The sequence below is a fragment of the Gobius niger genome (genome assembly GCF_951799975.1).
Source record: "Gobius niger genome assembly, chromosome: 1".
NCBI lineage: Eukaryota > Metazoa > Chordata > Actinopteri > Gobiiformes > Gobiidae > Gobius > Gobius niger.
This window is the reverse complement of record NC_136852.1, coordinates 33,556,458-33,579,736: the sequence shown is the minus strand read 5'-3', so window position 1 is coordinate 33,579,736 and position 23,279 is coordinate 33,556,458. Positions and strand designations below refer to the sequence as shown.

Here is a 23,279-nt window from a genome sequence, read left to right as displayed (position 1 = left end):
TCCATCCAACGATCAGCCTCTTGTCTTCGTAGTTTATCCGTTTTTCGCGGTTTGCAGAGCCATGTTTACAGTTCAGCCGCTCTGAGGTGACGGTAGCGGAGCCGCATAAACACAGCTACGCAAAGCGAAGCGAATGCGCCGCGCAGCGTCATGGCGCGGATAATGCCAAAACATTTTTTTAATGGAAAATGAAACGATGATCAGTTTTGGTCGTTTAGTCGACTAATTGGTCGTTGACATCGTGGTCGACCAAGATTTTCATTGGTCGACTAAATGCACGCACTTATGCAACAATTCAGATGCTCTTTACACAACACCAGAGGTCTGAGGCAGGTCTGTCTTTTCATTCGGGCTAATGTTTCATTATATAAACAGATATATCAAAGTTTTACCAACAGATTGATGTTTGAATTGATTGTGTGAAATGCTTTTGCCTGTCCTGTGTGCACATAAGCAGCTGAGATCAGCAGCTCTGTGTCTTGGTGAGATGTTGCCTTCAATAGGTCAGACCTCTACAGTTATTTAAAGCTCAAATACCCCGGTTTTACAGTGAAATAAATAGCCTGTCCTGTCTGCGGCGCTATTGACACACACACACACACACACACACACACACACACACACACACACACACACACACACATAAGAACGAAACCGAAAGTAGTTATAATGCCAGGCTCCGCAACTCATGGACCCGCTATGTCTTTCTCCGCTTCATTCTGGCTTTTTCCAAGATAGATCCGACGAGGAGCTCCCCGTAACCGATTCCGGAGGACATTTGAGAACAGGAATGATGATGGAAGAAGAACTACCACTTAATTTGGATTATCTGGATGGACAGGACAGGTACAGCAGCAGATGCAGGAGTGAGGCAGGAGTTTGGAGTTTGCAGTAAAAGGTGAGATTAATGTGACTTTTTACACATGAATACGCGTTGCTTTCATGTATAAACAGTAGTTACAGTAAGAGCTCCTGTAGTTTTATGTCTTATGAGTGCTGTTTGGGTCAGAAAAGTAGTAGGTTTGTTAGCGTCATGCCACGCCCCCGTTTAGTCGACTAATCGCGGCTCAGGGCATGTTTTTGGTCGACCATAAAAATCTTTGGTCAGGTTTTGTAGGTCTTAGCTTTCAAATGAGGCGTTACTCTGGCCTATAGGCTATAAGCTCCAGTCGAGAAGCTTTGAGATTTGGGTAAAACTGAACTAGGGGTAATAAACACCTCTGGTGAGCTGCTCCGCCTCAGGGCCTGCTGAACAGATTGAGATACCCTGAGTTGTCAGGCCACACATGATTTGACACTCATGACTGACAGAATTATCAGCCAATCAAAATTCGATGTACACTGGTAGTGCGCCCCCCAGGGCCTGCTGTATCTCAGCAGCTACCCCTTCGCTTTCCTCGCCTGGGAAACGCTAATGTAACTGCCAGACGGTCCAGCTACTCAGAATGAGTGCAACTCAACTAAACCGGATAAACAGAACATTTCTCATGTTAAATGTCTGAAAGAGGCAAAATGAAGTGGATTTATTCATCTCAGATATTTGGCGCCGCTTCCTCATGAAGAGCTTCGGTAGCAAAGCAGCGGGACCAGCGGGACGTAGACGCTTGGCCCCGGACAGGAGAAGAGTTTCTCCGCGTCAGCTGCGCTGGGACTCGGGCAGGGAACAGTTACGGGACTACGAGCGCTAAAAAAGCATCTCACGTGGCACCAAACTGTAAGTCTTGTATCTTTTTGTTGCTTTGGATTTTGCGTTTTGGTTGATCTCTGGATGTCTCGCTCTGTTTCCACATTATAATGTCATGTGTCGTGTGTTTGCGTATATTACGAGTGTTCCCGAAGGTTTTTGCTTTTGTCTGGGGGCGGAGGCACCGCTGCTTTGGTTTGCGTTGTTGATGCATCCTTTGGAGAACAAATGCCATGTAAAATAGCAGTTTTATCAACATGCCTATTGTGCGTCAGTTTATATGCGTCTGAGTGAGTGAACCCAGGTTGCCATTGAAGGCCCTGACTGAAACCCCAGGGCTCGCCACTGACTATAGGCCTAAATCTAATCTGCCTTTCATGTCAAAAGTCCTTGAAAAAGTAGTGGCTAAGCAGCTTTGCCACCACCTACATGACAATAGTTTAGTTGAAAAATGTCAGTCAGTGTACAGAACTTATCATAGCACAGAGTCTGCCTTAGTCAAAGTTACCAACGACCTGTTACTAGTAGCTGAAGCCAGACTTGTTTCAATCCTGGTTCTGTTAGACCTCAGCGCAGCTTTTGACACAATCGACCACAGTATTGTCCTGCAGAGGTTAGAATACGACTCAGACAAGCTGTCTGCGAGCAGCGAGCAGGACAGACAAGGTAAAAGCTCAGAGTATTGTCGGAGCCTGTAAGAAAATCACTTGTGATGTTGGAACATTCGCTGCTGCAGCCTTTTTCTGTGGTTGTACATTATGAAACACATTAAAAAGATTGTTCCGAGCACTATATCTGGCAACTCGGCAGGGAATGAGCTTTATCAAACGTCAAACTGTATGTGAGATGTTGACTTGTTAGTAGTGCTCATAAACTAAAAAGTAAACTTAAATGCATTCCAAGGTGTAAAGAGCTAAGCACTTTAATATTTTGTAATAGAACGTATTTTGATATAATACAGTAGATAGTTCAATCCTACTTTGAAAAATGTGTATTTCTTGTTCCACGAATTTAATTGAAATCGTGACCTTCATGTCGAAATACGTATCGAATCTTGAATCGTTTCATCCCTATTGAAAATAGTGGAGTCATGAAGTGCCATGATTTTCTAAGGAATTTCAATTCAATGCCAGATGGAATCCAAGGAATGCTTTTTCACGTCATTTAAGCCCTTTGTTTAAATTCATTTAATGACTTTAATGCTTGTTGGCTGTTCCTCCATCTCTCCATTCCGCTTTGTGCCTGAATGTAAGAAGGTTGGAAATAATTAAAGACCACTTGCATCCTCCCCAGCCTCGTCATCGGCGGCAGCAGCAGCAGAGAGGAGAGAGGAGAGAGAGGCAGCGTGAGCCAGTCTGTGTGTGTACAACAGCAGCCAGTGACTTCCAGAGCAGCGTGCCGTTCGGAGCCCAAGCACCCCGGCACCAACGCCTCTCTCTCTGTCGCTCTCTTCCCGCGCTTCGAAATGTGGGAGCATCCGTGAACCCGCCGCTGCATCCGCCCCCCCTTCCTTCCTTCCTCCCCTCCACCACCCACCCATCATCTCACCCATCGCCGTCAGAGCGCGCGTCCCTCCAGCAGCACCTCCGGGAGCCAGCCGCGCAGACGCCAGCGCGATGCCGCCCAGCCCGGTGTGAGTGTCGGTGGGGTATCCCTCTCCGCCGTAGCCATGTGGGAGTGAGCGCACTTCCCCCAAGGGCTACAGGACCTGGACCTCGGACATGCCTCCCAGCGGCGCCAAGTGTGGATTTATGCCCGCCGTGGAACTTGTGGTCTTCTTATGGGCGCTCGCCGGATGTCCCCAACTCTCGCTGCAGGCGCGGACCAAAGGCAGATGGAACAAGGGGGGTGAGTGGCAGCTTTGGATCAAGATTATCGGATTGATGCAATGGTTTTTGGATGCTTCTGGAGCTTGTTGGGTTGAGGGAGAAGATGTTGTGACCTTGATGCTGTACTTTAGAGGTGTTCCAGTCGCTGCCTGTTGTTACGAAACAGCGCTTTCTTTTAGAGCGGAGCAGCCGCATGGAAAGTTGTTGGAAGCTGGAAAAGCAGAGGTGGGTAAAACACAAAGGGCACTCAAGTAGAACACACTTCAAAATCATCGTTGAAGTGTTTGTGCAGCCTAATGTCACAGTATGCAACGGCTGCTTTCACAAAATCAACAAGACACAGTTAGGGAAACAATGCGAGGTCCAAACATGCATACTGTTCATACGGTTAGCTCCAAGGTTCGAGAGTCCCACAATTTCACTCCTCTTTATTCTTTTAAAGAGTTGAGTTGACTAAAAAGGTGACTTGAATCTTGAATCTTAATGGTTCATAGTTGAGATTAGGCGATACAAACTAGTTCAAAAACAGAGCTAGTTCAAGGTATGGCGCATGTGTTAAACATTCATCCAGCCAACGGCGACAATCGAATTGTCACATAACGCCATGAAACCCTCCGTCACTCACTCAACGAGGAGAGTTGCTCCCAATAGTGTCACTCAAGAAGGCAAAGAAGTAAATTTAAGTTTGTAAATGTAAGGGAAGTCTACCCACCTCTGCTTCGTGGCATTGCATTTGTCACAGAGATTAGAAACTTCGGAGAGTTTCTTGATCCGTTTCCCAGCGCCATCAACTCTTGGATCGTCGCGGTTTGTCATTCTAATCTCTGAGTTTGCTGCACGTTTGGGTCTTTGCTTTCCGATACGACGCCGCTTGTGTGTGTGGAGTACGGTGGGAGCTTGCGGAAATGTCGAAGTCATGCTTGGATGGATTTACTGCAAAGAAGTCACAGGATATGGCTGTTTGCCTAAGATCAAGTGATTTGAAGATGGAATCGGCCGCGGAAGCCCCTGACTCAGTGGTCTCCTCGCGGGCTGACTCCCGTAACAGGCTCGGACTGATGGCAGATGGAACAAGGCGGTGATTATCAAACATGGATTAGGAGGATTACAATGAAATGCAATGGTTTTGGATGCTTCCGCAGCTCGGCGGCTTCCAGCAGAGGACGGCATGTTCGAGGACTTTGATTTTGTTCACGTATTCTCAAGGTATTCCAGTTGCAAGAAGCACTAGCAGTGAATTCCATTTTTGAGTAGGGTTGTGGTGGCCTTCACTTCACGAGGCTTCACAAAAAAATGGCAGATGTATTTGTGGAGTCAGATAGTGATACTGATATGAAGGGGATTGGAAAGGCCGATATATTGGCCGACATGAATAGCAATTTAATATGATGTATTGATCATTTGGGAGACAAATACATTTGGGAGATTATTTATCACTTTGGAAAAGGTTCCAACCATAGAAACAGAACGTGGCACATGAACGTGATTTTTTTTTATGACTAATTTATTTCAGTAGTTTTTTACTTCTTTAGCTTTAAACCAAGTTGCTTTTGGCTTTGGGATGAGCTTTTTGGGCTCATTGTCACTTTGTCTTAAACTCGGATCATTTTGAAGCTGTATTCATAAACATTGCTGACGCTCTTCTCTGAGAAGCAGAACTCAAGAAGGGTCGAGGTATTACTGGCAAACATTGTTTTCTCCTCTAATCGTTTTCTTTCCCATGTAAAAAATAAAACAGAAAGCCTCAATCACTTATAGTTCCAGAGATATCCACAAAAGTAGCAATTAATATCGGCAAAATATGGGCCAATAGCCGATGTTCCTCTGGTGCCTGTATCCCGAGAACTGAAGACTGGTTTGGAGATCAACTACGAGAGATGTAGAAAGATAAAACAGACGAGCAAAAGTCAAGTCCAAATGTAGAATAGTCAAAAGTGAAGCAGCAGGATTTTTGCTGTATTTATGCTTTGATCTTTCTTGAAACTGTCACAACAAAACAACATAAAGTTCTAAATAGTATTACCTAAAAGTTTAAAGTAAAATGTAAGTCAGTTTAACTAAATTTAACTCATTAGACAGTTTCAGATATGAGCGTTGGGATGTTGAGAGTCATGTCGTGTTTGGCCCTCGGTCCACTGTGAGCGCGTCAGCCTCGGGGGAAAAGTCTGGGCACCTCTGAAATAAGCAAAAGGAAAACTGAGGAAACATTACATCTTTCATTTATCATTGCCATGCTGCAGTTAAGGACAGTTGTGAGCTCGCACGTTTTGGTCAGTGCATTGCGTGAGATATTTGTTGGGGAGGGGAGTGTGAGGAAAAGGTTCCTTGACGCTCTCACAGCTGACACATCTGTAGTATTCGTTACACATACTGAAACCTAACTTCCGTTTTTGTGCATGGCGTGCTGAAACCGAGCAGACGCCGCTTCTCCCGGTGCCGCTCATGACCTCGTCCCCTCCTCACCGAGACACGGGACTGGAGCGAGGACTCTGGACTCATGTAACGCTGTCAGAAATGTTGTCTTGGCCAGATCTCTCTCTCTCGTAAAAGAGATCTGAGTGGGACTAACCTGCGTGGTTCCACAAAGACTAAATACAAATCCTTCACATTAGGTACAATAATGCAGTTCAAAACGTGGGAAGCGCGAGGGGTGACGTGTTAATCCGAGTGAAATGTTTTGATATTCCCAGTTTAACAGATGAATGTTGGTTTTGTTTCACCAAATAAAGACACAAAGACATGGAGAGGAGCAACGCAACTTAGTTTTTGAGTCCGTTTGTGTAAGAACATAATGCTGTGCTACAAACATTCTTAAGGAGCTCATTTCGACTGTAGGTTTGATTAAGAGTTCCTAATATCGTTTATATTTCCAAAAAAGGAACCCAGGAAATATCAGGTAAAGCTTTTAGGTTGTCTTTACCATGTTCTGGGGCTTGGACAGTGTGATGTTAGGAGTGTGTTGGATCTTCAGTCCAGGAGGAGGAGGGATCGTGGGCGCTGGTTCCTCTGTGGGAACTGCCTTAATCCCCTCTGAGGGATTATGGAGCTTCAGCTGGTCCTGCCCTCTGCTGTGGGGATGGTGATGGAGGTTCTTGTTCATGAGATCTGCTATGAGGACCTCTCTCTCAGCAGTAGGACTCACTCACACATACTGACATGATGTTCCAGACTGCTGTGGAGAGTCAGTTTGTTCTGGTCTTTTTCCCATTTGTCAATAGGTTTTGGATTATGGTGGGTAAGGATTTGAAAGAGTTGCTACAAAAGCTGCGATGCTTTTCGAGATTGTGTTGTGGAGAGAAGAGGGGGAGTGAAGCGGTCAAAGATGGTGACGTTTGAACGTTGTTTTAAGGTTTCTTTTCGTTAACAGTGCGTGTTCAATATCTCTGACTTTCATGGCTTGAAATCAGGAGGAAAAGGGAAGTGCAGCTTTAAAGGTAGAACAGTATATTTATATATACAGTAGCCTATATAAGATAATAGAATGTTATAAATGAAAATGTTATAAATGTCATAAACACGAGGTAAACATATTCAAATCCAATATTGGTTTGATTGAAAACTATTTTGATGCAAAACAAATTTAATTGAAGTTTACATTTTTAGTTTTGGTCCGCAAGATGATCAGCCAATCAGAAAACAGATCAGAACAATCAGAACACTTTGATTTGCCAAATTCTATGGCTGAAAGTTCCAAAATGAGCTCTCTCTCTTCAGTCCCTCCCAGCTCATCGGAGTGGGAGGCTGTAACTTTTATGTTGAGTGACTGTTGTTGCAGTTCTTTCATTGGTCCCAAGGGCTGGGTAGCGTTCGTTTTTTTTACGATACCACTACTTTAACGATACCTGCTTTTCGGTACTGGTGCCTTAACGGTACTTTTTTCGATATCAATGTTGTTTTAATTCAATCAAAAATAACGTGTATTAAAAAGTAGAGTTCAGGAAAAAGTCCTAAAACAGCACAACGGAAGATACACAGGCCGCAGCAGCGTCACCTGTAACTTTGTGTTCTCAGCACAGTTTCCACTTCAGCAGTGATACAAAGAGAGAAAGGACATTATTACCTCCGGTGCTGCAGAGACAGATCCACATCAGGACTGTTTTCTTTCAGCTAAACTTTTCTAAACTCACTGCGCTGTTCGACAGTGTGAAGTGTGAAGCAACTTCACACTCAAAGATCCTTACATGGTGTGAGCGCTCACTCTGCGACTAATAATTTACCAAAAATTGGGAAAATGAATATTGTCACTGCTCACTTTTGCTTTTCAATTTAGCTAAAAGCTCAAGTTTCTCATTCAGTCCTGGCTTAGTCCTGGGTTATGGCTGGTTTAGTTTAGCTCTTGGTTTTTACAACCGGTGTAGTCTACGTCCTGGCTCAGTCCGGACGCAGACCACGGCTCTGCCATCGCTATTACAAAAGTTTAGTAAGTTATAGTTTTGCTTCGCTCCATTTGCGCTGAAACGGCTCATATCTGTTCATGTTGCTTTTTTTTAGACTTGCTGTGGGTCATATAGAGAGAAAAAGAACAAAAAGTTCAATACCACCCCCGACTTGGTCGGTACCAAGTACAGTGCCCAACCCTACTAATCCCGATGTATTTGAGGTGACACCTGAGTCTATGGCTCCTCCTGAGTCTATGGCTCCTCCTGAGTCTATGTCTCCTCCTGAGTCTATGGCTCCTCCTGAGTCTATGTCTCCTCCTGAGTCTATGGCTCCTCCTGAGTCTATGTCTCCTCCTGAGTCTATGGCTCCTCCTGAGTCTATGGCTCCTCCTGAGTCTATGTCTCCTCCTGAGTCTATGGCTCCTCCTGAGTCTATGGCTCCTGCTGAGTCTATGTCTCCTCCTGAGTCTATGGCTCCTCCTGAGTCTATGGCTCCTCCTGCCTTGTTTCTCTTTTGTTTTCCTTCCAGTGCTCCACGTACAAAGGAATAAAGACATATAGCCGACTGGTGTCTAAACTACTGTAAAACTACTTTGATTGGAAATATTAACTGTCAACTTGTGAATCATGAACTGGTGAAAGGAGGTAATGACATTGTTCTTTTGTTACAAATGTGAGTGGTAAATGGACACCCGTGGCAACAACCAATTGTGTGTGAGACTAAGCTCCAAGCTTAGTGATGAACTTATGAATAAATGAATAATAGCATTATGTATTTTCCTCCCACTACATGTTCCAGCCATGTCCTAATGTGTAGAATGAGCCAAAACTGCCTCTAAATCCTGTCACTAAAAAGTTGTTACTTCGGGTCCGAAGTGCCGTCATGCACAAGCTTATTATAGAAGCTGCAGTTACATGTATGACCTGAGGTGGCAGTAGCAAGTATAAAATGGCCAACTTGCATCCAGTCCCTTCAAAACAAACTACTCCAAGTGCAATGGAACACAGCTGAAGCATGGGGGAATGGCTCATGCTCCATACTCAGCAGGCTGAAGTGAAGCTAAGGTCATTCATCGTCCTCGTGTTGTCCCTAAAGTTCACCCTCCTTCAGTCCAATTCCTCCCATTCCCAGAGGGCGCAGGGCGTGTCTGCAGGAGCTCAGCAGAAAAGGCATGATTACAGTAGGAACCGGGGGACAGCGGCAGAGCGGTTATCGGTGCTCTGGAGAAATGGAGTTCGCTGACCTCTGCCGCTGTAATTACGCTCATACATATGAATCATATCAGTGCGGCGGCCAATCGTTTGGGCTCGTCGGTGTCACATGATCTGAATATTGTAAATAGGGCCATTACGAGCAGACGGATGGACCAGGGACACTCTGGGAGATGAGCTTGGCAGGACGGGCGGCTTTTATCACACACTATATCTGATGGAGCGCTGCAGTTAATATAGTATTTTTATCATTTGCATAGAAAAAATGATTAGTTTATCCTGTGATGCTGAAAGGTATTTTACTCTGTAAAAACGGTATTTCCTCCAACCTTCAGCTCCAAAAAAAGCTACAGGTATACACAGACCTTGGAAAAAGCTGGAACGTCTCAAAGAAATAATTTTGGTTATGTCTGACACCAGGGTTTGAAGAGAACAGTGTTTTTAGTTTGTGGCCGACACAAAGAGAAGGAGACTCACCATCTTACATATTCATCGAGTGTGTGCAGTATTACAATATTATATGGTTTAAAAAGTTTATAGAAGAAGAGGGACTTTATTTATATAGCACCTTTCACAGACAAAGTTACAAAGCACACACAGGAGACCACGCAAATGAATATAGGTCAGAGGGATTTTATTCCAATTTTGTAATATTAGTCTTCAAGAAAACACTGAGATAAATTTGATAACAGTTTTCTGTTTGTTAAAGCAGTACTAAGTAACTCTTGCCCCCAGAGGCCATAAGCGCAACTGCAGGTGTCGTAGCATGTTACGATTTTTTAACGTATTAATTGTCTTGGAGAGTAAATACTACGCTGACAGGAAAGGCGAGGGGAGAGAGGGATATTGTGCATCCAATTATACAATGGAAATACGTTTCTTCACTCAAACTTGGCTGTAAATGCTGTTTAAAGTGACGTTAGCCCGCAGTTAGCTTTGCCCGTTAGCATGTTAGCTTCTTCTTCGTGATTCCATTAGTGTGTATTGGTGACTCCGGTCCGGTGGCAGTCAAGTTCCAAACATGGTTTTCTGGCCAGAGACACCAGGGGGAGATGAAAAACCCTCCAATCATCTCATAAACACTTGTATTACCCCCACAGGGAGTACGGAAAGGATTTATTAAGGTAAACAAGTTTCTTAGTACTGCTTTAATAAGATTAGTTAAAATATCATGTTTATTTAAGCACTTTGACAGTTTTTATTTTTTGAAAATTCACAAAATGTCCGAGCTTAAAGGGGCTAGATGCTAGTTAGTCATTTTATACTCACTACTGCCACCTCAGGTCATACGTGTAGCTGCACCTTCTATATTAAACTTGTGCATGACAGCAATTCGGACCCGAAGTAACACCTTTCTGAGTGACAGTGCAGGATTTTAGAGGCAGTCGTGGTGAACAGGTCTGAGCTCATTCTACACATTAGGACATGGCTGGAACATGTAGGGGGAGGAAAATACATCATTTTAACATTTTTAAACACCGTATAGTCCCTTTAAGTTCCATTTATCAGGAAATTGCCCCCCCTTTGCAACCCTTGTTGAAATAGAACTTTTTGGCCTCACTGAGCAAAGTTCCGTTTGGAGACGAAGGGGCACAGAATTTCATGAAAAGAACATCTGTCCAGCTGTTAACCCTGGAGGTGGATCCATCAGCCTTTAGTTGTTTTGCAGCCAAACCTGGACTGCATCTGGACTTAATATCCAGTGTGCACAGGCTGCTGTACATGGAGTTATGAATATTTGTGAGATCATAACGAAATATAGCTGCTTATTTAGTGAGACTAACAATGCATTGGGTGCGACGATGTGTTTTCCTTGGCTGCAGATCTTTATTCGTACTTTTGTATCTTACTGTATTTTGCTAGTGGTCCGCGGCTCTGTGCTTCTCGGTCCTGCAGTGAGTGTTTCTGCGCAATGATGTGAAACAGGAGCGATGTGCTGAAGGAGTAAATGCAATAATAACGTCGTAAAGTGAATTCTGATCTGTGTAATGTGAAGACGGCGGCTCACACTCAGCTCTCGGCGAGCAGATATGTCTCAGTGCCACAGCAAACCGGCTCCTCAGCAGTCTGTCCGGCCCAGGAAGGATTGTTTTGCTTCATCGGCTTCAGATGATCACTTTTTAATCTTGAACAGTCTACACTCGGGCAATGAACGTTCCACAACAGCCCCACTCTGACAGAGAGCTGTGGTCTGCAGACTTCGGGAATACTTCATTTTATATATTATATATATATTCTTCTAAGCTTAAATGTTTTTTCACGCACTGTTACGGCCCCAGGCCTCCAGGCTCCCTCCTTTTTGTATATTTTTGTTTGTGTGGCCTAAACCTGTCTGTTTCCCTCCATGAAAACCTGGCTGTGAGAGCTCTGGCCTGCGATTGGAGGACTTGTTTCAGGCTTGGTTCTGGTTGGCTGCTCGTTCTTGGTCCTGATTGGTGCGGTATCAGAACACCTGGCCCCCAATCAACCACCTGCTGCAGCCATACTTATAAAAGGCCACCATTTGCAATATTCAGGGCTGCTGGTCTTTGTGACCCAGACCAAAATGCCTCATTGTGGAGTAGAGATTACTCGCTTGGCACAGTCGTCCACACGACTATTTCCACAAGATCAACACTTGATTCCAGAGGCACATATTTGTTTCACTGTAGTGGTTTGCAAAAACAGTAATAAAGTCTTAACACGTTGTTTTAATTTGAAATACCACAGGTATTCCATTTGTATCACACGTTTCTCAAAGTACTGTAGTCATTATTCATTCACTCCACACTCTGAGGTGTTAAGCTTCATTCACCACGTGGCTATAATGTGTTGTTTATGTCATGATCTCTTATGTCAGTGCCCTCTGCCGGACACGTGTGGAATTATTTTATATTTATTTAAGTTGCCCCCGAGTGGCTGGAATGAGTATACTGGTTATTTAGTAAAAAACAAAATCATAACTCTGCACAGGAATGGGCGAGAGACTTCCTCCTTCTTTTTTTTTTTTTGACATACTCAGGGATTTGTGCTCTACGGGCCGTACTTTGAGGACCCCTGCTTTACTATATGCCCCTTTAGGACTTATTTTATATGAGATAGTTATAAATGAGACTCAGATCTGTGACAGACAGGGGGCGCTGGCAGAGAAGGCACTGACTCCTGAATGGTTCTCAGCAGAGCAGGTCAACTCCCGTCTGTTAACTCACTATTAACATGCAGAAAGAGCCATGTTGCATTGACCGCCATGTCTTATTTTGTAAATGATAGGCCAATAAATCATCAGGCCGTGTCCCGTGACGCGCTGTGTTAACCCTGTAACGGGCACATAGTGCAGGTGCAGCTGACAACATAATACAGAAACAGAAAGTGTAATCTCTAATAAAACATAAACACGTGCCTTTCTCGGTTCATAATCTCATCATTAAAGTGAGAGTGTTTGCAAACGCGCTGCCGCTGTGTCCGCCCACGTCTCTCTGTAATGAAACAAATGAACATGGAGAGTGGGTAAACTTCCACATGTCGGACAAACACAGGCAGGGGGCGCTGATAAGAGGCGTCTGCGGTGTCAGCAGAGAGATGGACCAGGACAGTCATTCGGACAGATAACCAGCACCAGTTCACTCTTCTGTTGGGGAGTGGGCTGCAAAGATCTGTGCCTCACAGTGAAGACATGAGGCAGATCACAGGGTGGCTCAGTGGCTTCACTTTTCACTCGCGAGAACCACGGCACAACAGAAGGTGCTCAGTCAGAATTTACAAAGAGTGAGTAAACAACTATAGCTGGGTAAGACTGTGGGTGGGCACTCTGTCTCCAGCGCTTCAGGACCCCCCCTCGGAGAAGAATAATCCGCCTCAAATCATTTAAGCTCACTGTCAAAGAAACAAGTCTGGTCCCTTGTCCATGTGGGAGAAGCTCCATCAGAGAATAAGATTCATATGTTTGAATACAATCATATAAATGTACAGTTGTACAGTACAGTTGGGGCTGGGACTAAACTCAATTAGTCGTCAAAAAACGTATACTTTATTAATCTCTGTAGAGGAACAGGAGCGTTTTATATTGTATATTGTACCAAACGACTATGCAAACAACTATAGGCCAATCTCAAAATGGTCAGTTGTAGTGAAGATGATGATAAGTGAGCAATTACAATTACCTATTAAACCATAAGATTTTAGATGAATTTCAATCTGGATTTCGAAAACAACATAGTACAATAATGGCAGCATCAAAAGTAATAAATGATTCTATCTTGGATAAGCACTGTGCTGCTCTGTTTACTTATCTTTCAAAGGCCTTTGATACAGTGGACTATACACTATACTGCTCTCTTCCATTGGTCTGTCAGAAGTTGGGTGGTTTAATAGTTATCTGTCAGGGAGAACACAGAGCGTGCAAATAGATGGCCTAATGTCTGACTCACCAAATATCTCTAAAGGAGTGCCCCAGGGCTCAATCCTTGGGCTCCTTTTATTAATTATTTATACAATGACCTTTGCAATAATTTAGTAACTGTAAAATATCATTACTATGCAGATGATGCTGTCATTTATTGTTCTGGGCCTACACTGCAGGATGCCATGTCAACCCTGCAGTCGGCATTCAACACCTTACTACTTAGGCTGCTTTAAAACTGGTCAGGAACTCTAATGAAACCTTTTCCAATGGAAAAATATATTTGCAAAATATTTGCAATCAATCTTCCATCTATTTGCACAATCTCAGGCTCCAAGACTGAGAAATTAACCCAATACAATAATAATGCCCAAATTATTGTCGAAAAGTCCCTTTCCTTTACACTAGAGAACTGCGAGGGACTGTTTTTTTTCATCCTGCTCCTGCTGAATTTCTGACCATTACCGCTCGCAACGCCCGCACAAGCAACATGACCGCCCAATCCCGTGATGTTTCTTCATTCATGTAAAATCCATGTGAAATAAAAAAGATCTACTCATTTATCCATAAATATTCTAGTCTCTTGAGTTTGGTCGGGCTTTATCGCAGAAATACATTATTCCCGGAGTTTTGCGAACTTTTAGCAGACGTAGTGTCTCATTCTGCTGGCACTTTGGACACCGGGCTGACCTACTTTCTGCACGCCGCAGTACACGTCACACAGTTAGGAGAAAGTAGTGAGCTTCTGTACCAAACACAGAATCAGAACAGAATCAGCGACCCAACGCAAACCTCAGGGGAATGGCCGGTTTCAACCCAGTGGGACCCAATCCCGATCTCTGTTTTACACCACATCGTGGTGTAAAACATTCGTGATTTTGTCAAAAAACTGAAATTCTTTTTCCGCTTTTTCTGGTCAATGCAACTTTTTTGTCTGTCCTGGACTATGGTGGCAAATTGTATATGAACTCCACCTCTCAGTGTCTTCATGCCTTAGAGACAATGTTTCATGGTGCCCTATGATCTATTAACAACCTGAAGTCTTACTCATCTCTGACTGCTTTATTCTCGGGTTGGTTGGTTTCCTCTTCATTTGTGCCGGGCAAAGGGCGTGCATAAAAATGGCGCTTGTCCAATTCAAACTGTCCCTAGCTATGCCACATCTGCTGTCTCTGCTCATGATTATTTTAACTTTGGTATTTGGGCGACTTGAGACAGACACTTGCAAGGAGACCGAGCATTTGACCTTATAAGGCCTGAACAGAGCGCTTTACTGTCAGCTTAGCCGAACAAAGGTAACGTTTGATCCATTGAAATATTTTTATCTATAACTCCTTCCCTCATATTTGTGCATGTATCTACAAAAGAAATCTGTGCGTATACATATTGTTTGCACACACAACACCTGTTTTTAAGGTCCGTGCCTAAAGTCCACACTGAGCTGGGCAGAAAGGCTTTTTTTTTTAACTTTTAGTTGCAGTGGAATCAGCTTCATGATGATCTGCAGCTCAAATAATTGGTGTCTTGTGCTCAATTTAAATGTTTCTTAAAAAGCAGCCAGCGATTTTCCTGACTGAGATATGTTCTTTCCTGAGCTTAGACGAGTTGATGTGGACCGGTCTGTTCTTTATGCATACGCTCAGTCACTCAAAAAGACCAAAGATGTTGTTAGCATTTAACCTCTCCTACTCGCCTCTGTGGGGCCAAACGGGGTGAAGTTAGAATCGACCAAGCTCTTCCACACTTTCCCTGTTTCAAACACCTTAGGAGCACTTCGACGTCTGCTCTCTGTGGCCATGAACTGTGAGTAACGACTGAAGGATGTGGAGCTCAGAGTAGAGCCGCTCCTCCACATCCAGAGGAAACAGCTGTTTTCAAAGGCCTCCTGGGCAGAGCAGAGAAAAGAGAGGTTTCAGATCAGTCATGAGGAACTCGTTTACTGACCTTAACCGAACAGAGCAAAGTAACTGAAGGATCTGCTCCTCCTCCTCTCTCCTCCCTCAGCGCGGCGGCCATGTTGTTCACGCGATCATGTGACCTCAGCCCATCATGCCGTATGCATGGCTGCTCTGTGCGCTCCACATAACATCCTCCCACTGCTTTCTTCTTCTTTTCTCTACCATCAGTGCATTTTTGAGTTCATTTGAAAGATGTCGGATAAAACTTACTAACTCAACTCAGTGACGCAGGCAGAAGAAGAACGCCCATTGTACATATTAGTCATTCATATTATTGTGTTCAAGCATATTGATTAATGATGTGCCTCATGTTTGTCCTCCCACATGGACCAAGCACAGACCTGTTCCTCTGTCAGTGAGTGTAAATGATATGAGGCTCTGTCTGACTGAGGTTCACATGTTTTTAGTTCCCTTTCTTTGTTATTTAGGGGAAAATCTTCTCTGGCCTCTCGCTGCTTCTCCTGGCCTCTCGTTGCTTCTGGTTTCTTCTCGTTGCCTCTCGTTGCTTCTCGTTGCTTCTCATGGCCTCTCGTTGCTTCTCGTCATCTCTCGTTGCTTCTCGTTGCCTCTCGTTGCTTCTCGTCGCCTCTCGTCATCTCTCGTTGCCTCTCGTTGCTTCTCGTTGCTTCTCGTCATCTCTCGTTGCCTCTCGTTGCTTCTCGTCATCTCTCGTTGCCTCTCGTTGCTTCTCGTCGCCTCTCGTCATCTCTCGTTGCTTCTCGTTGCCTCTCGTTGCTTCTCGTTGCCTCTCGTTGCTTCTCGTTGCTTCTCGTTGCCTCTCGTTGCTTCTCGTTGCTTCTCGTTGCTTCTCGTTGCCTCTCATTGCTTCTCGTTGCCTCTCGTTGCTTCTCGTTGCTTCTCGTTGCCTCTAGTTGCCTCTCGATGCTTCTCGTTGCCTCTATTGCCTCTCGTTGCCTCTCGTTGCCTCTCGTTGCCTCTCGTTGCCTCTCGTTGCTTCTCTTTGCTTCTCGTTGCCTCTCGTTGCCTCTCGTTGCCTCTCGTTGCCTCTCGTTGCTTCTCGTTGCTTCTCGTTGCTTCTCGTTGCCTCTCGTTGCCTCTCGTTGCCTCTCGTTGCCTCTCGTTGCCTCTCGTTGCCTCTCGTTGCCTCTCGTTGCTTCTCGTTGCTTCTCGTTGCCTCTCGTTGCCTCTCGTTGCCTCTCGTTGCTTCTCGTTGCCTCTCGTTGCCTCTCGTTGCTTCTCGTTGCCTCTCGTTGCTTCTCGTTGCCTCTCGTTGCTTCTCGTTGCCTCTCGTTGCTTCTCGTTGCCTCTCGTTGCTTCTCGTTGCCTCTCGTTGCTTCTCGTTGCCTCTCGTTGCCTCTCGTTGCTTCTCGTTGCCTCTCGTTGCCTCTCGTTGCCTCTCGTATCCTCTCGTTGCTTCTCGTTGCCTCTCGTTGCTTCTCGTTGCCTCTCGTTGCCTCTGTTGCTTCTCGTTGCCTCTCGTTGCTTCTCGTTGCCTCTCGTTGCCTCTCGTTGCTTCTCGTTGCCTCTCGTTGCCTCTCGTTGCCTCTCGTTGCCTCTCGTTGCCTCTCGTTGCCTCTCGTTGCCTCTCGTTGCCTCTCGTTGCCTCTCATTGCTTCTCGTTGCCTCTCGTTGCCAGGTGTGATCAGCAGAAGTCCGCGTCTTCATCGTGCTCTTCATCTCCTGCACACAGAGCTTTTGTGCTTTTTCTTATCTGGGCCTCTTCCTCTTACCTCTGTGTGCTCCGCAATCAAACTTTAAACAGATAAGAGGCTTTTTCTATTTCAGGTCACCATTAGGCTGAATAATGCATGGGCTGCACAGAGGCAGGGGGGAGAGGGGGAGACTGGGGGAGGGCTGTGGAGGGTACAAGGCTGCAGCAATTCAATTATACATCCATTTTTGCCACAGCCGCCCCGCACTGCCAAAAGCACCAGGGGCTGGAAGGTTGGCAGCTCGACTCTCGGTTAGCGCTGGTGGTGTTGAGCCCTTTGCCTGTCCACTGTATGAAGAGTGAGTGAGTGAGTGAGTGAGTGAGTGAGTGACTGAGTGAGTGGATGTTGGATGGACTGATGGTTAGGAGTCAGAGCCACCCACACACTGAAAATTAACAATAGATTTTTTTCATGTTACAGTATAAAAAAGACCAAGCTCACCTGTACGATGCTTATGATGTTTTGTCGCTTGTGAGCCGGAGATTTCCAGGAAGTAACTTCAACATCGCGTTGCAACGGCCTGTTTTCCACACTTATTGATTCACAAATATTGACCTATTTTTTATCCATGAGTTCTTCAAAAGCCGACCGAGATGATACCGGAATCCAAATATGGTCATTTCCCTTGTGGGAGACAGACGCAGCATCTGAAAGAAAGACCAGAGACATATACCCAGGGCGCATGTGCAGACATTTCAAAAGTTTAGGGCCGTTTTCTCCAAATGAAGTTTTCATTCCACTGTTTAACAACATCTCCACTTGAGTCACTCCTACAGACTTTTTTTTTCACTTAAAGGGCCTATATCATGCAAAATCGACTTTTTGGAGCTTTTAGCCATGTTGTTATGCTATTTCCTTATCAAAAACACCCCCAGAGTGGTTTGTGGCTTCATTCACGCAGCTCAGCAATCCTCCTGAATCCTGCTCTCTGAGCAGCTGCTCAGCCCTCTGCTGGTGAACGACTGACCTGCTCAGTTGGAACGTCACAGCGGAATGGAGGTGCTCGGCGTCTGTAATGTAATGTCTTACAGCGTGATTTTAATTTGTAAATTATTTCTGAGAAACAAAGAGAAAAAAAAAAAAAAGGAGGTGCCCGAGGTGCTTCCAGGTCAGCTGTGGCCAAAACAAACGCACCCCCTGAGCGTCTGAACAGACGTCATGTTTGTGCTGCAGCTGAAGATGGAGCTCGTTATAACCTACTCTGGACACACCTGTTCTTTATTCTTAACTAACGATCAAGTCACCGAGAAAAAGAAGCGTGTTTGGCTACGAGGACGGGAGTTTATTCAACTTTTTTTAAGAAGAGGCCACTCGTCTAGCTGTTTTTTTCTCCGGGATTCGGCAACTTTCACCAAAATATTGTTTTTCTGTGACTGTCTCTGATGGATGTTTGGTGAACCTTCGCCAGAATCAAAGTGGATTAACTTTTATAACCAACGCGAGTCCCATAATGTAAACAGCGATGGAGCAGAGCGGTGAGTCAATCCAAACGCGTGTTGCAACACGAAGCTGTGTTGCAGATGTCAACTCCTTATAACTGCATCGTGAAGTAATTTCACTTATTGCTGTTTATTTATATTACGGTAAAGTATGTGCGGAGAGAGGGGGCGGAGTTAACTGAATCGAAGCGTTTTTTCTCTTCCGGGTTTGAAAAATACCTCCAGAAAACACTTTTATTTATCACAAAAATGAGTGCTCCATAATGGTAGAGGTACAATATATCATATAAATGCCTATACTTAACTTTGGAATGGCTAAAATAGCATGATATAGATCCTTCAAAGTTAATTATTAATTATCTTACTAAAAAAGATACAAAATCTGCTCTTAAACATTCTTTTTAACTTATATATTAACAAAATCCATTTATTTTGTTTTTGTTTTGTATACTTTATTGTCCCTGATAACCCATCCTTTGATGCCACTGAAGCAACCCGTAAGGAGCAGTGGTCAATGGCAGGGCTGCGTCCGGGGACCCATGTCCAGGATATGGAGCCAGGCTGACGGTCATAATAACCTGGCTGGAGGATTCACCTATTGCACATGTTTTTAGTGGTAGTGGAAACCGGAGTACCCGCAGGAAACCTAGAAGAAGAAGAAGAAGAAGATCTTTATTTATATAGCGCCTTTCACAGACATGGTCACAAAGCGCTTTACATGAGACAATTGTACATTCACTCCATACTCGCTGGTGGAAACTACGTTTGTAGCTTCAGTTTCCCCTGGGGGAGACTGTCAGAGGCGCTTTCGCGACTACACACGTCTGCGCCAACGGACCCTCTGACCACCACCATACATTCACTCACACACATCATTCATCCTGGCCTATTGTGCATGTTTTTAGTGGTAGGGGAAACCGGAGTACCCGGAGGAAACCTACACAGACACGGGGAGACCATGCAAACTCCACACTTCTCAGAAAGGCCCGTCCTGGTGGGAATCGACCACGGGACCTTTTAGCTGTGAGGCCAAAATTTTAATCTGGCTCTATCCATATATTATATATATTATATATATTGCATGTTATTATTACTCCATTCACCTACAGTATTTTGCCTTAAAGGGGGGGTATTATGCAAAATCGACTTTTTCAAGCTTTACATCATGTTATTAAGTCATTCCCTCATTAAAAACATGCCTGAAGTGTTGCCTTAGCACATTCACGTATTTTCGAGTAATCTGTAAAAACTCCGATGGCAGCCATTTTAGGGATAAAACGCCTGATTCCTTCAGGAAACGCCCTCGACCTCCAGGATACGCCTCCAACATTTCGTCACCAGCCGAGTAACCAACCACTGCCCCTCAGCAGAACCCCCTCCCCGCAGTGTCTAGCCCTAAGATGTAAACAGAGTCATCATGGAGGATTAGCTTCATGTGTTGTGAACCGGAGCCACAGCAGACTTTTACAAAGACACACATCAGTGTTTCTGTTACCGAAACACCCAGGATTAAAACCGGTGACAAGAACGCTTATTTCAGTGTCTGGTTCTGCGCTGGGCCTTGATGATGCACAGAGCCTCCGGAGAAAGCTAATGCTAAGCTAAACCTCGAGTCATCACGTGAAAACGAGAAATATGCACACATAAAGTCAATAAAACCACCACACACATAAAGAACCGTTTAACAATGATCACACACGGAGCCTGGCTTGTTGATTTGGAAGTTTATTGGTCACATTTCATCTACAATGGGTCATAGCCGAGTGGCTTTCTCCCGGAGCTAACAAGCTAGCCGCGACAAGCTAACGGGAAAATTCACTGAATACAAGCATCATATTATGCATTGAAAACGTCACTAAAACAGGCAACTGCTTGAAGCAGCCTTTATGATGATCACACACGGAGCCGGGCTTGTTGATTTTGTAGTTTATTGCTCACATTTCATCTACAGTGAGTCGTAGCCGAGTGGTTTGTCCCGGAGCTAAGGCACTATTAGCCGCGACAAGCTAACAACCTTCACCTTCACAACATTCATTGAAAACAGGCAGCATATTATGCACAAATAACGTCAATAAAGCAGGCAACTACTTGAAGCAGCCTTTACGATGATCACACAATGAGCCTGGCTTTACACATTTGTGGTTTATTGCAGACTTTTCATCAACAATGAGCTGTAGTCGATTATAACAAGCTAACGGGGTAACCTCGAAAAACCACTGTCCACCTGCACAGATAATGTCCGTCTTTTGAATCGTATGGGCTCCTGCAGATCCTGGTGTCGTCCATGGGGGTATAGTTAGAGATCCATAGGGCATGGCAGATGCAAAGAGATAGCCTCCAAACAGCAGTTATTTTTCAGGCAAGAGCCCCTTCCAAGCGTCCGGTGTGGAAGGTTTGTCTCCAAATAATATCCTGTGTGGCCATTGTTCACAAAGTGATAAACAGTAGCTCCTTTCCAACAATAAAAATTCAAATGCACCGATCGTAGTTTCAATACAGTTGAGACAACGAGCGCAGTGTTGTTGTGATGCCACAGACAGCGTGTGGAGGGGGCGTGTCGGAAAGGGTCAGAGGTTCTTAAAGAGACAGGGGCCTATTTCAAGTCATTTGCTAACGCCATTTTGAAAGAGCAATTTTATACAAGGCAGTTATTCTAATTTACTGCATTTACAGACCAACAGAAGGTTTCGTCATCATTGTAGTGTGCTATAGACTGGTGCTATGTGGCTGAAAAAAGCATAATACCCCCTCTTTAATGGACTTTCCCTTGAAACTCGGTTGCCGCTTTAAGTCCTTGAACACAGGCTCGTCCCTCTGACCTCCACATGTTTGTTTTAACACTCGCAACATTGTCCGAATTTGATCCTTTTACTATTCTTTATTTTCACCCCATTCTAGATAATGGAGCGGACTCCAAAACTGCGCCAAAGTGCTAGCATGATGGAACTTCAGTTAATTTCGTTTACAGTCTGTGGTGCCACCAAAAACACAACCAAACAATCTGCGAGACTGACGAGCACGTCTCATTAGAAGACATTTGAGCATGTTGCGTTTACTGAGGTCATTCGATGTAGTAAATTAGCACAAAGGCTAACAAATACATTACTAGCTAATGTTTGGTGGGAATCTTTGTGAAGTTTATATGTTCTGTTTCAATAGGTCTCCCCCTGGGGCCATGGCTAGATGTTTGTGTTCATTAGCACAAACATTTGAAAAAATACTTAGAAATGTCCCTGTGTACTTTGATAAGCAACATTTAGGAAATAGGATCTGGAAGCAGGTTGTAAATTAAAACAAAACATTCCCAAATAAATAATTGAAATAATTATCTACTTATGAAAGGGTCGATAACCAGTGAAAATGAAGCAAAGTTGAATAAAAGGCTTCACGTATGAAAGCCAGAGTTCCCACACCGACACGTCAGTGAAGCCGTCCACACTGCTCCTGGTTCAGCCGCACATGCATTTTTAAAGGAGCAGCTCCATAAATAAGCCCAGTACATGTCCCAGTGCCCCGCCACATGCTGCATGTCAGGAGCCTGCAGTATTTATACCTCCAAGAAAACTACATCCTCACGCTCCGGGTACTTCATACGCTTAACCTTTTGAACGTTTTAAAACAGAATATTGTCTAAAGGTAAAGTGCAGTCAGATGTTTTGGACCCTCCTCTCCAAGCAGCTCGCCAAAGACTTTCTTTATTCCACTTCTGTCTTGGTGAACTTCTACTGAGTCACATTAGATGCATTCTTACTTTGTTCACCAGATGATTGAGTTATGAACCTGCAAATACAGACTGAACGTTATCTGTTTGATCACGTCACCACCAAACCATAATCAGACCTTTACGCTCAGAGAGTTGCTTCGTCCTTAAGAAATGTTTTCAACATTAGTGTTACAGCGTGGAACAATTTTCTCTGTGGCAACTTTGTGTTGTTCTGATGGGGCAGTGTACAGTAGCAGTCACTCTAAAACACTGTCCTTGTCTACAGCTTTCATGCGGTTCATACTCATAGTTTTATTCCCAAAGACCAGGGTGCACCCTCCCCTTTAAGACCTAAACATGCCACAGAGAACTGCAGACACCATGTTTTTATTCATGAATGTAGACATGAAACAACACAAAGTCTGAACGTTGATTCAAAGTCAAATACATAGGAACTCAACATCAAAGGCTATTTGTGTTGAAGTTAAAAAATCCGTCAGGGGCTCTGCCATGCCTCTGAGGCCCCCCAGGGGGCCCACACTGTTTTACACAGTCGTCTGCTGTTTATTCATTTAGATCTTGGATATTTATAGATTCTATCACTGCTCACTTTGCTTTCCTGTATATTCAAAGTAAACTGAATATACATACAGTATCTTTGACCCATCAGCCCGTCTTTTGTTCTTCCTGTCTCTGTGATTAGTGGTCTGTTCATGGCACTAACTCGTGCGGCGGAAGGAGTGGAACTCTGGAAACGCGTCTTCAAAAGCCACCAGGCGGAGGCTTTGGTTTTGAAGTAACAGCTCTCAGCTCTGGGTGCGGATCTGGAGAATTAGCGGATGAACTGGTCCGGACTAACGAGGTTAAAGAAGAAAGGCCGCGCGCTCTGAGGCGCTGAGAGCGAGACAGGGGGATTTGAGCCACCGGAGCCCGTCTCACTCATGGAAAGGTTGGGAGTGGGGAGTGGAGATCTGCTCCAGGAGCAGGTCTATGGGGTGGCCAGAGGAAGCACAGGCCACTCCCA

General features: G+C 44.6%; 1 protein-coding gene across 5 annotated transcripts in view; it reads left to right on the top strand.

The window, feature by feature from the left end:
• The first annotated feature begins 3,040 nt into the window (after positions 1–3,040).
• robo2 (roundabout, axon guidance receptor, homolog 2) overlaps positions 3,041–23,279 on the top strand; it is a 567,892-nt gene continuing 547,653 nt past the window's right edge. For 4 of the 5 annotated variants that reach the window (XM_079559104.1, XM_079559102.1, XM_079559103.1 and 1 more), the window contains exon 1: positions 3,042–3,532. In XM_079559104.1, coding sequence (XP_079415230.1) covers positions 3,406–3,532 — 127 coding nt within the window. In that variant the 5' untranslated portion in view covers positions 3,042–3,405. Of the gene's footprint in view, positions 3,533–23,279 lie in introns of all 5 variants that reach the window. The other variant, XM_079559100.1, reaches the window with a different exon arrangement.